Source organism: Urocampus carinirostris, chromosome 4 (genome assembly GCF_059441175.1).
Source record: "Urocampus carinirostris isolate Australia breed hairy pipefish chromosome 4, RoL_Ucar_1.0, whole genome shotgun sequence".
NCBI classification, from domain to species: domain Eukaryota; kingdom Metazoa; phylum Chordata; class Actinopteri; order Syngnathiformes; family Syngnathidae; genus Urocampus; species Urocampus carinirostris.
In genome coordinates, this window is record NC_142352.1 from 28,385,915 (window position 1) to 28,402,699 (window position 16,785).

A 16,785-nucleotide genomic window follows, 5' to 3' on the forward strand; every position below is an offset into this window, starting at 1 on the left:
ATAATCACTATTTCCACACACAACTACATGTATTCATGTTTTGTATACTGTAGCTAAACAAATACAAGACTGAAAGAGAACAACAGGCTTCATGAAAGAGGCTTTAGACAACACATAATGTGGCTTGATTAAAAAGCAAACACACACAAAAACACTCAAAAAAGGCAGAAACTATCGAGTGGAAAAAAAAGTGGAATCGACTTCCAAATGTTACTTGTTCCACAATATTCTGACACAGAAGTTGCCTTAAAGCGTTGAGAACTATGCAGACCATCTCTTTGCTACTAAGTATAATTTATCTTCCTTGGAGCTAAAAAATCATCGCAAGTCATAATAAAAAACTGGCTATCCATTTCTAACTTCTTCTTTTTAAATGACTCAATTACCATAATTCTTCTCTGTAGCAGCCTTTTAAGTAAACCACAGCAATTATTTAAAACAGCCTGACAATACATATAGCTCTGGCTTGCTTGTGCTTTCAAACGTTTCTTGCTCATTAATGTCGCTACACACATACACAGGGACAGACACACTCATACAAAAATGTCACCGGGTCAAGATAAAACACTAATGGGTTCTCCTTGCTTTCTGAACACAAGAACTTTTCAAAGGAGGGACGAATATTTTCAAAGACCGCGTATATTAAGTCGCAACTAAAGTTTGGCAATACAGCCTATTAACTTGATTAGTCCGTCATTTTAAAAAGATTAAATAAATTGGAAATTTGGTACATCAATAAATCAAGGGTATGAATTCAGGAATGTATTTGTTTGCTGTTTATCATTTAACTGTTCAAAGGTGGTGCTTATTGTCAAACAATTATTAACACTTAGTTAACTGTGGCATTTAAGCAAGTTAACCCCAAACCATGACTATTTTTTCTTGCACCAGTTATGAGTGTTAAATTTGTGTTATAACGGAATTAACATTATTCAATCAATTTACACAACACATATTTTTTTATATGTTAAATTGTTTATCCATCCATCCATTATCTGCACCGCTTAACCTCAATAGGGTCGCGGGGGTGCTGGAGCCCATCCCAGCTATCTTCGGGCAGTGGGCAGGGGACACCCTGAACTGGTTGCCAACCAGTTGCAGGGAACACGGGGACAGACAACTCACTCGCTCATTCACACCTAGGGACAATTTGGACCGGCCAATTAACCTAACATGTGTGTTTTTGGAATGTGGGAGGAAACCGGAGTGCCCGGAGGAAACCCACGCAAGCACGGGGAGAACATGCAAACTCCACACAGGAGGTTCGATCTCATGACCTCAAAACTGTGCCGCACACGCACTAACCACTGCGCCGCCGTGCTGCGGTAAATTGTTTAATTTTGATTAAAATAATAATCGTCTATGCTAACTAATAGAATAAATATTTTATATTTAGGCCTTATTGCCTAGCTCTAGTAACCAAACTATACCACTCGGGATATAGACAACATATTAAAAGGCAATATGTCTTATCTCATCATCACACTATTTTTAGTCACAGTACTAAATTGTTGATGTTAATAACCGATCGGGCTGCAGAAAAATTGTCAAACATTAAACCGGTCCGTGGATCACAAAGACTTTACAAAGCGCTCGATATTAACTGATTGACGAGAAAGGCATTCTGGCAAGTAAATTAGTCGTTTTAAACTGAATGAAGAGAATGGGAAGTGGGAAGTACTTCAGTCATGAACCATCCATGTACCCAGCGGCCTGGAGAATAAGATAGGTTGCTCTTACCATTGTGATCCAGTTCGATCAACCATTGCTCTGTAATTTTGGTTAGCGATAAAATATATCGACTCATCAATTATTGCATAAATATTGTGACACATTTCCAATTTAGTCAGTTTTAAAGGCGCATCAGATAATACGGTGCTTGTTGAGATTCCTGGCCAATTTGGGGTTTACATAGTCAGAAAAATACAGCGTATCATTTTTTTGTTTTTTACATGAAGTGGGTCTTTAGCAGCGACTGACAAAAAAAAATGCAAGTCATGATGAACTTGTGCTAAATGTCAAGCAAATTGAGACAAGTCTTTAAGAAAGGTTCATCAAGTCGTGCCATACATAAGGTGATTTTTGGGGCCAAAGCTGAGGCCAAAAGAGGTTAAAGTCCAAATTTCCCGTGAGCAAAAATGTAAATGTGTGCAAAAAATACAAAAACAAACTGTGTGGACTCTGATTGAGCGGACCTGGCAGGCCCGGGGTGCCTCCCTCGGACTACTGTCAGCTGGGAGCATGGCGAGGCCAATCAACTGACACAACAAAGCTGCATGGGTACCACAAGCCCAGCAGGGGGCGGCCTCGCCTCCTGCCCCATTGTGTCATGCTGTGCTGCCCCTGGAGGGAGAGTCAGTGTGTATTTTTAAAGAGAAGCCCTGCAACCCCGAGGTGACGGGATAACAACCATGCCGAGAGTCCACTTGGTCTGTGGGCCCGAAGATGGTTTTAATAGAGATGAAACAAGATGAGGTTACCGGATCCCTGACACTCGAAATAATGTGTGATGATTTCTGATTACTAACAATCTTCAGCAGGGGTCGGGAACAAATATATGGCTCTTTTCATGAGTATATCAGTCTTGGAGATAAAAATAAGGGCCCTTTAAATTAGGGGCCATAGTTTCTTATTTGTGGGGTTTGGGGTTTTTAAGGGTTATTGTTCTATCTTCGTTATTCATTATCCATTATCCGTTATCGGTCAGTTCATAATACGCTACAAAGCCTAAGAGCCGGGACACTTATTCTCAGCCAAAAGGCCAAGCTAAGGTCCTAGCCCTAAAGCCCTGCTGCGATCATTGCGAATGCACCGTTCCCGGAGGTACTGCAATACCGGGCCGATGAGTGGAGTGGACAGAGTCCTTCATTAAAGTCCACAGTCCAAAAATCACAGCCTTCCAATCTTGATGGAATGCAAAGCCAAAGCAACACATTTGATTGGTCCAAAATATATAGGACAAAGTTCAACTACAATTTAAACTCAGCGTTACACAAACAGACCTTGTTTTGGCTGTGCATCTGATGAATCCTTTATACGGGAGCTCATTATACCATGTATATTCACTGTTGAGACACTTTAAGATGAAAGCCCACAGAACAAACTTTAGTCACCCAAAAACGCAAGCCAAGCACCCAGAGATATTTGATTGGGTGAACGGTAGGGAAGGGCGGAGCTCTGTACGAATCACGCACTCCCCTAAATACATCCGAATCCTTCTCGTTTGCAGTATTTTCTGACATTTTTACAAGAGAACTCTGCTAACACCTTGTTTTGAAACAATTATTTACAGCAAAAAATACAGTCAAAATGAGCCTCAACTATCTTAAGTAACTACAAGAGAGAGACAAATAAAAGTAGTATATTTGTTGATATGGGAGACAGGCATTACTATTATTTCAGAAATGTTATCCAATAATCAAATAAGACACAGTGAAAAAAGATGCGCTGAAGAATTACCTTTCAGCTGGGGATCAGGTTTGGCGCTTTTGTTAAATTTTGTCCAAAAATCTATGGTGGGATTCTCAAAATAAAAAAAATTAAAAAATAAATGAATAAATATTTTTTATAAATATTTTATAAATATATATATATATATGTATATACACATATATTAGAATATTTTGCTTTGATGGTTCTTTGAGCCAAAAAGGTTCCTGACCCCTAATATATTGTATGTTGTATAATGTGTAATCACAGTTTTTTTTAATGCTTCAGGGACAACCATAAGATCAATTAACTGAGCCTGTCTTGTTCAAACAAACGACAGTAGTTCTAAATGTGGCATTGACGACCTATCATGCAACATTATTCAGTTGTAAGCTGTAAGCTTTAAACGGAAAAAAATTGGAAAAAGATGTTAAAAGTCAAAATGTACGGCTTTGATACTATTTTTGAAGATAAAACCAATCCTGTATGGCTTTTGTCTTTCCAGTTTCAGATCACCACCGTTAAGACTGAGCAGCAAAAATGGCAGCTTTAAGAGGCACAGACACTGGACACCAACTCAGATGTTATTTCTAGTTTTAATAAAAATGAGCAACTAATGTGGGGGTTTCTATTTACAGGCTCTATAAACAAAGGCTCTTAGACGTCTTTGGTCTTCAACGACATACTTCAAAAAGTGGAAAATAACTACAGGTACCTGATCCATCTGACATTCATACAGAGCCCCAAAATTTACAGTATCTATTTTGTGGTCTGTGTTAAAAGATTATTTCTGATTCATTATACTTGGTAAAACCATTCACCCTTCTTTTTGTGCTGTTGGCTACTACCCAACACAGCAGTAAATAAGAAAACAGTGTTTACAAAGCCCCATAAGAAAGGTCTTCAGCGTCATTCTAAGTCCCCGATGAAACTGAAGAATTGGAAAATTCCTGGGTTGAATAATTTTATCCCAGTTGCATTTATACAATTAAGAGAGTCAGACTTTTTCTGAGGAAGGAGTTTGTTTCGCTGTTCTGTACAAAAGGGATTGACCAAATTTGAGGACAAGGAGGACACCTGATACTTTTTAGTTTATCTCTCTCACAGTGGACATGCACCTACGAGGAAAATTTCAGACCCCTGTATGATTTTTAAGTAGGGGAAATGGCAAAATAGCAGGGTGTTCGAATACTTATTTACTTCACTATTAATATATATATATATATATATATATATATATATATATATATATATATATATAATTTTATTTTTTTTAAGATTTATTTTTGTGTTAAAACTGATTTTAAATCAGTTTTTCCTTTTCAGATTATTTCAACTCAATCAAACTTTATTTAAATAAACGTGTATTGTATGAAGTTTGTTGACTTGAAATCGATTAAAATCGTTATTGTCCAACTGACTGATGAAATTGAGATTCAAGGACAAGAAAGGTTGATCATATCAAACCAATTTAAGCTAACTTACACTGGCTCCCCTGTCCGTTTAAGATGCCATTTTAAGGGATTTTCCCCCTCTTGTCTTTCTAAGATAATTTCTCTATGTTCCTGCTCGGAGCCTTCACTCGGAAATTGGTGGTCTACTGATTCCGAAAATGAAGAAGAAATCTGTAGGCTCGAGCGCGTTCCCCATTCAGTCCCCAGTGCTGTGGAATGCTCTGCGCCCTGATATAAGATCTGCAACCTCAGTGGAAGTTTTTAAATCTTGACTTAAGACACGCTTGTATTATATAGCTCATGATTGATGCTGGTCTTATAGTTTCTTTTCCTGTCCTTTCCAGCTGCCTGGCTGGTGGCAGTGAGAGAGAATGTTGAACCTGGATAAGTCAGCAGACCAGCAACTGGACCTGAAGCTCTGACCAACTGGCTGAGAAAGAAAACTGCCTTGCTGCTGTCTTGGACTTTTAGAGCAATTTTATTTATTACCTACAAGCATAATGGCCTGTTGCCGTGCACTCTACTTGAGTGTGGTTGTTTGGGAGCCACAAGGGAGTGCCAAAAAGCAGTACGACCGCATGCAGCTTCAGTGCTGCTTGTACACAAAAGTAGATGTTTATTGATTTAGTTGGTATTTATTGGGGTGCCTTGACACAAGACCTAACTGAAGACAATTCCAGAGGCTCAAAGTAGTACTGTGTACATTTTAACAAAAAATTGGTGGTGCTGTTTCAGAGCTTATAAACCACATACGAACATACACAAATTGGGATTTATATAATAGTCTAGACTAAATGGATGTTTATTGTTGATGTTGACTACATGTTGTGTATTGTTACCCAATACATCTATTGCAGCTTGGTCGGCCTTGTCATCCTGGAAGGAGTAATACCTCTTGCGTGGCCCCTTCTCAAGGTTTCTTGTTTTCCTCACTCTGAGGTTTTTGAGTTTTTCTTTGCCGACATGATGGTTTCAGATCGGGGGATGTTGTAATTGTGGCCTCTGCAGTCCTATGAGATTTTTGGGGATTAAAGTCTATACAAATAGATCTGACTTGATTTGGCTCGAATTTTTTGGTGCCCAATCAACCAGGCCTCGCTATAAATAAGGATGGAAAAAGGGCAACTTTCTATTAGAATTTGTATTCTGCTTGGAATCTACCACTGGTATTGAAAGCTTTTAAAGGCAAAACCAGGTGATGAACACTGCACATGTACTGCCTTTTTATACTTTCGAAAATATGTCGCTTTTAGTCTGATACCACTCAACTGGACTCCTTTGGTCCACAGGACAAATCTGATGGGCTGCCTTTAAAAAGACAAAGCCATCAAGTATTCATGCGCGTGTGCCTGAGGTCCAGCGAATTCCTACAGACAGCCACTGAAGAATTCATTAAAAGGAAGTGAAAGAATTTTTAAGTATCACATTTTAAACCAAGGGCAAACAAGAAAAGACGACCGCGGCCTCAAACAACTGCGGGCGAAGACAGAGAGAATATCAAAAGTCACGCTGAGCGACGCCACTTGAAATGAAGACACAACATGTTCCCTGTTAACAAACACCGAGCCGTTTCGTCATGCCCGGCGTGTTCCGCGCTAAAAAGTTGGAAAACGATATTCAACATTGAAGATGTGGAGAACTCGCCTGTCTCCAGGATACGTCGGTGGAGCAACCCGGGATGCAGGAAGGCTTCATCCTTGCATGAACGGATCTGTGTGCCGACCAGCTCGGAGTTGGTGGCGAGGATGCGGGCGCTCTCCTCGTTCAGATTGACACCCGCCATAGAGGCCACATCGTTGATGTCGTCATCATCTCTGCGGAACGGAGGAAAAATAACTGATCATTGACAGCATCCGGCTTTTTGTTCACTTCAAGTCTCTTGGCCTCTCTGTTGGAAGTATCAATGGTTTCCCAGTATCAAAAAATACCACCAAAAACAATGTAAGTAAATAGTTTGTCAATCCATTCCATTCCCATTCCAATAGTTCCTGAGCCGCCGGTTGTCGATCTCGGTGCTATGGTTATCTGAATAACTCTTAATATGTTACGTAATTATTGACATTACCAGGTGGGCCAATCATGTAACGTTACTATACTGTACAAACGTATTCAGCATGTTGTTCTCTAATTCATTATTTCTATTTCTCAGTGTAGCATGTAAAGGTCTGCTTTTGGGCCATTCCAAACCCCAAAAAAGTGAAAAAATAAGTTGATTCCAACATCATAAATAAGCTGAGGCGGGAATGATGACACAAGCCAGGAGATGGCGACAGAGAGTAACAAAAATTTCAAATTCCGTACAGCTCCTTAAAATTGGTAATTATTGTCAAATTGTAAATTAATCTAAAATAAAGCTTTTGGGCTGTTTTTTTTTTTTTTAGAAACAAACACAATTTAACAGAAGTACAAGAAAAAGAGGAAAAAACATCAAAGTATCATTCATTTTTTTCTGTATGTGGCTTTCAGAGAAAACAAACTCTTACACCTGATCATGATGATTTGGAAAATTATAGCAATTTTGGTGATGAGGTGGATGAGAAGTTAAGGTGATGGACTACAGATCATTGTGTTATGCACTCATGGGTAGAAATCTCATCCTGATAGATTATTAATTATGGTAACTCTTTGAGGTCAAAAATGGGTTTCATCGAGTTCAGGGTGTCCCATGCCCACTGCCCCAAGACAGCTGGTATGGGCACCCTACTGAGGATAAGCTGTGCAGATAATGGATGGCTTAATAGCAGTTTTTCAAAGTCAATATTACTTTTCTATTTATTCACAAAGATTTAATTATTCATTTGGATATTTGAATAAACCAGGGGTCACCAACCTATGTATCTCTAAAATAACAAGTTATCATGTTATTATTATGGCGGTACCATGTTACTACAATGGTATTACCACTTTGTAATAAGGTATAAGTAGGTTTAAAAAAAGCTCAGTCAACAACTCAAACATAATGCTTGTTAAAATCTATTTTCCTAGAAATAACAATGACCCTTTATTGGTGAACCATTCAGAACCAGTCTGTGGGGGTTCTCAGGGGGCTAAAGGCACCAGATTACTGACCCCTGTTAGAAACAAAGATAGTTTAGCCCCCTTAAAAAGCTAAGACGAATTTATAGACAGGGCCAATTTTCTGTTTCATGAAGTTCATGTTTTAAAAATTAAGTCTTAAACAAACCATGATTCTACTCTTACAAGAATTCCCTAAAAGAACTTTTATGAACCAACAACATCTTAAAAATTAACATTATGCAAAAAAAATGCCTTATTTACATTCCAAAATCAAACTGTTTATTCAATTCAAGACTTTAAAACAGCAAGGCTCAATTCCATCTCATCTGCCACCCGTTTGATAGCAAATTAACAAAAAGCCTGGTGGTCCTTGCGTGAATTGGCCAGTGCGATGACGCACTATGGTTTTAGGTCTGGCCAAGGGCTAAGGATAAATCCTGACTTTTTTCTTATTTTGCTTTGACAGGGCAAAAAAAAAATTCAAACCTCCTACTGTGAGGATCCTGGCCATATTTTGATAGTCCTGGATTTTACAAACCATTGGCTGACTCAATATGAAACTTGACACAGCAGCGGGAAGTTGACAAAGACCATTAAAACGCACCTCCACCTTCTCACACTTCACCTCCAAGCGCTCTAATTACACGCTATACCCACTGATGTTGATGTTTCCTCTGGCGGTGCACCTACCCCTTGCCACGTCCTCGCGGATAACTTGACCTGTCCTAAAATGAAGCGTGGCCCCAAAGGTTGCGTTCAAAGACAAAAAAAAAACCCTGCTACATCCTTAAGTGAAAAACACACTAAGCAATTACGCAATAGTAGTAGTTGGAAATAATAGTTCATAACATTTGCAGGATTTTTCCCCTAGATTTGGCTTTATTTCTGGATTTTTTTCTTTCTTTTTTCCTTTTATTTTTTTGTTCTTTTGTCTTTTTTTCTAGCTTTATTTCTTACTTCTTTCTATTTTTGCTCTTTTATTTATCTGTCCCCTTTTTCCTTGGTTCTTTATGTTTTTCTTTGTTTTTTTCTAGTTTTTCCTTTATTTTTTTCCTTTTTTTTTTAAATTGTCTCATATTCAATATTATATATTGTATTTTTTCTATATGTTACTCTTTAAGTCATTTTGTGCATAAGAGTTGACAGGTATATCAATTAAAGCAACAAAATAAATCTGAAGAGCTGTTAGGGAGCCGAAAGAGCTAATTGAACCGGTTCTCAAAAAAGAGCTGGAATTCTCATCACTATTGCGGTTCGGGTGGGCACATTGTTTTGGCCTTCTCTTCTGCCTGGCAGGCAAGATGCCACAGCAGGCCAGGTAAGGAGTAAGGCTTATTTGTACCTGACAGTCACACACCCAGGCATACACTTTGAGAATTGCTGAAGGCGCAAGGTGAGAGAGAGAAGAGCTGGTGAATCTATATTTACAAGTGGCCCTTTGAGGAAATGCGTAGCAAAAATACACACCGTGGCATTTGCAATCGTCTATATAATGAGAAAACTAAGTTATTCTGATTAAGTTCGCATTAGTATATATTATTATATGTAATTTCATCTTATATCCTTATTGTCTCATCTCATCTCATTAGCTACACCGCTTATCCTCAGTAGGGTCGCGGGGGTGCTGGAGCCCATCCCAGCAATCATCTGGCAGTGGGCAGGGGACACCCTGAACTGGTTGCCAGCCAATCGCAGGAGGGCACACGGGGACAGACAACTCACTCGCTCATTCACACCTAGGGACAATTTAGACCGGCCAATTCACCTGAAATGCATGTTTTTGGAATGTGGGAGGAAACCGGAGTGCCCGGAGGAAACCCACGCAAGCACGGGGAGAACATACAAACTCCGCACAGGAAGTCTGGAGCTGGATTTGAACCCACGCAGGAGGTTCCCAAGACATGAACTGTGCCGCACATGCGCTAACCACTGCGCCGCCGTGCTGCCCACTATCCTTATTGTATCTTTTAATAATACAAGTTTCTGAGACTCTGGCGGGATGTATCAAACCATGGCAGCCCGCTAGAATATTCATTTGGTATGGGAAACACTGCTTATCATTAATCAGTGAGCGCAAAACTAAAGCCAATAAGGGGAAAAGGGCAAAGTACAACCAGGGCTGGTCGCAAGACAACTGCATAAGTATAACAATTAACTATTCTTAGTCAATGCGACCCCAGCGCATCTTTAAAAATCTTGCGCCAGTTCTTACCCAAAAAGATAAACCTTCAAGCCATAAAAGGTTTTCTATTTACAATTAAAACCAAACGGCATTGTTAAAATAAAATTAATAATGCTAAAAAGTTTTTTATCCAGTAAATACCCACACAAAAAAACCCACATTACTTCATTTCCAGGACATTTTGTCTAATTTTTTACAATTTTGTTTCCTATTTTATTATTTTGCCTATCTCAAAAAATGTTCGTGCTCATTTTATTTCTTATTTTACTAGTATTTTCTTCTACAACAAGTATAATTATTATTTTACTATAGATTTAGCATTTTTTTTCATAGAAAAAAAAATACAATTTTTTGTCAAGGAAGCTGGCAATAATTTGTTTATGTATGTATTTACTTATTTTTCCATTTTGGGACCTTGGTGCTTAAGGGATATTGATGGGAAATATTCTGTATAAAAAGTATCACATACTTATTTGCTCCATGCCGATGTGAACAGAAATCATGTCAAGAACGCAATGATATGTATTTGTGCAATTGTGCAAAAACATGTCATTGTAGTTTCTATATCACTATGAGAAAACATTGTAGAAACATAATTGTAGTCTAAGGTTTGTTCATAAAAGGCCACTGAAAACATATGTATTTGTTTGGATGATGTTCAAACTGGACATCTTTTTCCCATTGAACTCAATTTGTGGTTACATTTGTTGTTTTTGTGGATGAAAATAACACAGGTCCGCTGCATTCAGAATAAAATGTGGTCCAATTACAAGTAGAGGAGGGGAACAAAACAGATTCCAATATGTGCATGCTGCAGGCCACCATAAACGTAAAAAGCATAGAGTGGTTGAAGCATTAAAGAGGGGGTTCAAGGAGCATTCAACCCCCATTCCTTGTTAAAAAAGGGGGTGCAGTGCTCCCCTATCATCATCACCCATGGCATGCCCTGGCCTTCAAACATAGGCCTGATATGGAAACACCGCTTATGCATGCATGTGGCTGCCGGCTGCTCGCCCCCCCAGCCAAACCAATCCAATAACTCGAAAGGCTCCTGAGGACCGCTAATTACATCTAGGCTTTATTAGCACCCAGCTCGAGTCTAGGAATATTTTGCATTTCATATCTCGTTGCCTCCTTTTAGTGTCAGACCTGTCTTGGGCATTTGATTTGGAGTCCTGGCAATTGCCAAACACTCAGAAAAAGCAAAGCAACCCCTCAAACAGAGTATGTTACACCAAAGAAGACCTAGTCAGGAGCTAAATGAGCAGGGAAAAAAGAACAAGAAATGGAAAAAGCATATATAGCTATGAATTAGGGCTGCAACAACAAATCGATAAACCTGATAAAAAGAAATCGATTATCAGAAGCGTTGGCTAAGTATTTCATCATGGATCTGTTGTGTCGCGAGATTTATGCAGCACTCAGCACGTTGATTCAATGCAAACTGCAGTGAATTTCCTTTTGATCATTCGACAAACTTGTAGTACCATTCTAATCTGACAGAGGGCGCTCCGAGATCGTAATTTGATGCACAAGGTCATCTTGATCCAAATCCAAATTTATTTATATGGCACTTATCGGTCACCAAATGCAACCCAAAATGCTTGATAAGAACATTCAATGTACAAAAAGATCAATCCATCCATTTTCTGCACCGCTTATCCTCACCAAGATTGCGGGGTGTACAAATACATGACGTATAAAAAGTTGCCTGCAAAGCCAGGACTTAAGGAAACAGCTTTAGAAGAACAGAAGAATAGAATTTACTTTTATTGTCATTCTTTGTAACCATGCACACAGAACGAAATGTCGATACACCTGACCCGTACAGTTACACTGTAGCGAGCCGATGCAGCCGCAGCCAAACAGGGCGCCGCCATTTTAGGCCCAACTGCTGTATTGGGAGTCATTAGGTGACCAAACCCCCCAATTCCAACCCTTAATGCCGAGCGCCAAGCAGGGAGGCAATGAGTACCAATGTTGTAAGTCTTATGACTCGGCCGAGGCTTGAACCAGCGACCTCCCAGTCTCGGAGCAGGCGCCCTGCCATCTAGGCTACCGAATAAATATAGGCACTTTTGGTATACAAGCAAGCTACGCCTAGTTTAGAGGTTTGTTTGTGGCTTTTTATTAAACTCAGTCAGTGCCATAACGTATAAAAACATTTTCAGAAGCAATATATTTAGGTGCCAAAATATATAAATGTTTTTTGTTTTATTTTAAAAAAACTATTATTAAAGGTCTGTTCGCTGCTGATTTTTAAGTATCACGCAACTAGGAAAGATTTCAGGATGATAAATCACAACCAATTGGCAGGAACGGCTTTGATCAGATCTTTGTTCACACACCCAATCTCTAGTTTTGATCCGTGTATCCAGCATATGGTGGTCTGTAGGCAGCCCATATAGCGAGTACGAGCAGTGAAGCAGCGTGGTGAGAAAATTAAAAACAAAAGTAGAGACAGTTAACAATTTAAAGCTTTATTCTTTTTCAAAAATATGATAAAGTCCCTACATCATTGTCAGGGCAGAGAGGGATGACGTTTCGTGCATGTCCACGGTCACTATGGTGACCAGAAATCATGTAAGGACGTCACAGGAAACATCAGGCGCTAAAAAATTCTTAAAAAGTTCATGCATCGTTTCATGCATTAGTTACTTGTTTGTTAGAGTTGCAAGGTTTTATTATCAACGGTTAAGACAGTCTTAAGTTTTAACTGGATCCAAATGAAAGAACAATTAGTTTCATTAGTTTCATGAGTTTTCATAAATTAAATGTTTGCATCTCTTTTAAGATAACAAAATCAAAGTTCTGAGGTATGTTTTTCAGTCGAGCAAGTAATTTAAATTGTTCATAAATACAAGTTCTTTACCTTTCAGCAAATAATTTGATAAAAAATAATAAATAATGAAATGATATGCATTACATCTTATTAAAATAAAACATTTTATTATACTAAAACAAAGCAAAACAACCTAGATTGTTAAAATTTTACTTAATTATTTTTGGGGACAAATGTTATATACATCTGTGTCACCAAATAAAAGGAACAACATTCTCACCAATGACCTAATCTAAATAAGACAGGAGCCGGAATGCCCAGACAAGGCAAGCTCATTTCACTAAGAAGGGGGAAAAAAATCAGGGTTATGTTTTTTAATTCTAGATATTTGTGTTATTTAGCCAAAAGCCTAATTAAAACATGTTTAGGACAATTGTTTGAACTGTTTTAGAGTGTGAAGACCATAATATGTCTCCTTAAAAGATAAAATAAGTCTGGTTATAAGATCTGGTTACGTGGAGATGAAAAAGCAGCCCCTGTGGCGCCTAACTACGCTGAGACATGCAGTGAGCCTCGAGCCATACGAAAGGACAGCAAAACAACAAAAAGTGTACAAGACAACACAAGCAAACGCAACACTCGGAAATACTCCACAGTGGCCCGCGGCCCAACAAAATCTAGATGGCAAAAATACATAAATAAATAAAAATAACCCCTTGAGATGCCTGATCTCTTTTCGGGGGGAGTTTGAGAAATACATTTGTCGCGTTACATCATATAAAGATACAAACAGAGTACTTAATATTTCAATAATTCATTAAAATAGTTCTTCCTTTTTTACATTTTTAATTCAATGTCAATGTACCTAAGGGTGAGGTGTGGCATCTAAGGTGTACTAAAAAATTTAAAGTAGAATACTTTTCAATTAAGTATGTGTAAGCAATGCCCATCTGAATTCAAAGAGTCTTTATATTTTTTTCTTCCAACGCACCTACCCGCTGTTGTCTTACTTTTGTCGGAACTGTTAGGGACTCGCAAAACATTAAGAAGCAGTAAAAGGGGCGGGCGGGGGGATCGGGTGGGAAGTGATTTCATGCTCGTCCTCGCGGTTTTCTGTTAGTGTAGCTTGAGAATGGTGAAAGTGAGAAAAGGACTGATTCAAATAAAGTCCAAACATCAACCCAAACCCCCAAAAACGGATGAAAAAAATAAAAGTTTATTTGAGTGTGTCTAAAAAATGCACGTGACTTGATGCATGAGCTCAAATCATGACTAAGCCAGGAGATGGCAGCAGAGAGTAACACATTTCCAAATTCAGGACAGCACCTTTAAAATACTTAATATAGTTACACGAAACAATGTGTGTTGATTCTGAAGTTTGTCTTAATACCTGATAGTCAAATTGGCAGTGCAATAAAAATGATATTAATGGTTTGGTTTTATCTTTGTTTTTAATTTGGTTATTTGTATCAACTTTCACTTTTTTGTACAGAGAAGTGGCTCATAATGGGGATTTTAAGGCCCACAAAATGTACACAGGTTTCAGAAAGACCTAGCAGATAGAACAGGAGATTATTATCTAATATCTAACTGAGACATATTTGTGAGTAAAACATTTAAACACCTTTTTCATGGCCAAATTCAAGCGATTTTTAAGGACTTTCAAAGCCAATTTTTTTTCAATTTCTCCAGTACTATTAAAACTAGAAATCTTGTGTGAATCATGTATTTAGCTGATCAACTATTTTTTAGTTTTCCATATGCATTTATCAAGACATGATTTTAAGGTATTGAGTAAATTGTGAATACATTTGTGGATTTGAACAATGTATGTGAATATACTCGGGACAAATCTCTCCCCATATTGGTTTTGGGTAAAATCATGGTAATATGTAGCTTGCATTTTCAGTTGCAGGAAGTTCTTTCCATTGCAATTTACCACTGGGAAACGCAATGAAATTATCTGCATTTATATAGCGCTTTTCAAGTAAATGATTTCCCAAAGCGCTTTACATTGTGCTTCACATTTCCCAATAGCGGCCGTGATATGTGCAGCCATGTAAGGCGCTAACCTGCTTATTGGGGGTATTTAGGGTTCAGTGTCTTACCCAAGGACACTTCGACATGTAACACGGACAAGCCGGGATTCGAACTGGGATCCCTTAATCCTAAAACGATCGCTCTACCTCCTGAGCTACTGCCGCCCCAAACTTAATTGTTTGCATGGCCGATAATTAATGTCCACAATTGATACATGTAAGTATTTCATGGTGCCCTGTTTAGGTGTATCAACCCATAGGAGGGTGATGGCGCTTTATATGACAATGCCATACAAACTCAGATGCCGTTAATCACAAGGGAAGAAATGATATGGCAAAACAAAGTCACCGGAAAGCAGTGTCAGCGTTATTTTAAACAGACTTGCTGTGAAACTTGGCAACAATTTCAACCATTTACAAGCACCTCACCCAAAGGTCAAGCACTTTTCAGTCCTAGAAATCACATGATAAAATTCAAGCATTTTCAAGGATTTCTGATTTCTGTATCTGTACGAACCCTGGTTTGTTTTCCCGTTTTGTAGCAAAAAGAAAGGTTATCACATGAAATATGAGATCTTTTTTGTCAACCATGTAGAAATCTAAAATATTTGATGGTGGCCTATTTTAGATTTTAGTATCACTTTTAAGGCTAATTAAAGAAGGAAATACTATTTTGAAGCTACATGGAGACATTGGTAATGGAAATGTGTAACGCGTGTGTATGTACGAGCATGCATGTGTGTAGGCCCAAGGTGATAACCACAGGGGGTGGGTGGGGGCAACATGGTTGTCATGTAACAAGCCCAGCCTGACAGCTTAATTACCAACGCAGCTAAAGATTTATAGGTTTATCAATCAGGCCCCCAGGGCACTGTCTTTGCCCGAGGACACTGCAGACGGGAGGGGGGAGAAAGGGCGGCGAAACTATTACTGCAAACATGGCCCATGTCACCTAAACGTGCCTTAGCACGGTCCGAGTTCAAATGTGACAACATATTAAATGCCTTTCTAAAAAATAACAACACTCACCTTTTATGTTGTGGGATTATGATTTGAAAAATACTTTTTCTGCAACCAGAAATTCAAAACATCTGGAAGCAATTATCTTTTTTGGGAATAGGAACGTTTGCACATGTGTGTGCGCTGGTAACCAGGTGTCACAAAGACTCAGGGTTTTTGCTCAAAGGATTGCTTGCGTTCCTGCTTTTGAAAGCATTTTAGGGATATGCTGTCCCCATGTGGAGATGATGAGGGATAACAGTCAGAAAAGTAGAGGAAGGCAATAAGAGGTACCTGAAAGAGCCTCCTCCGGGGTCATTGAGCTTGTTTTTTTGATTGCCGGCGATCTGGACAGCCAAACCCATTGGAGTCCTCCCTGCTTGGTATGTGCCCACCTTCCCTATTGTGCCTGTTCAAAAAAGAAGAAATAATATAAAAAAGCCTGAAATGGGTTTAATCGTAGCTCAACCATATAATCAACAGTATTTCCATATTATCAAATTAAGTCACAGAAAATACAGAAAAGTTGTGATAGATAGATAGATAGATAGATAGATAGATAGATAGATAGATAGATAGATAGATAGATAGATAGATAGATAGATAGATAGATAGATAGATAGATAGATAGATAGATAGATAGATAGATAGATAGATAGATAGATAGATCATTTATCCAACATAATAAATATTGCATGTTTTAATGTTAAGTTTACAGGATTTTTTTGACTCAGTAAACCGCTGCCAATTGTGAGGAATAAGAATCGGCGAAAATAGTAAGGCTTGAAAACGGTGCAATGGTTGTCAATTGAACTCATGGAGGAAAAAACACTTATTGATAACACTCTTATGACTTATTCTTGTCAGTTAAATGACCTTATG

General features: G+C 38.5%; 1 protein-coding gene across 3 annotated transcripts in view; it reads right to left on the reverse strand.

Annotated features, from left to right (window-relative positions):
* The window catches only part of LOC148367201 (transcription initiation factor TFIID subunit 4), a 156,047-nt gene that overhangs the window by 109,638 nt on the left and 29,624 nt on the right, over positions 1 to 16,785 (reverse strand). For all 3 annotated transcript variants that reach the window (XM_088334024.1, XM_088334023.1, XM_088334025.1), the window contains 2 exons: positions 16,198 to 16,312; positions 6,528 to 6,697 (listed from right to left, as the gene is read on the reverse strand). In XM_088334024.1, the coding sequence (XP_088190150.1) occupies positions 6,528 to 6,697; positions 16,198 to 16,312 (285 nt within the window). The remainder of the gene's footprint in view (positions 1 to 6,527; positions 6,698 to 16,197; positions 16,313 to 16,785) is intronic.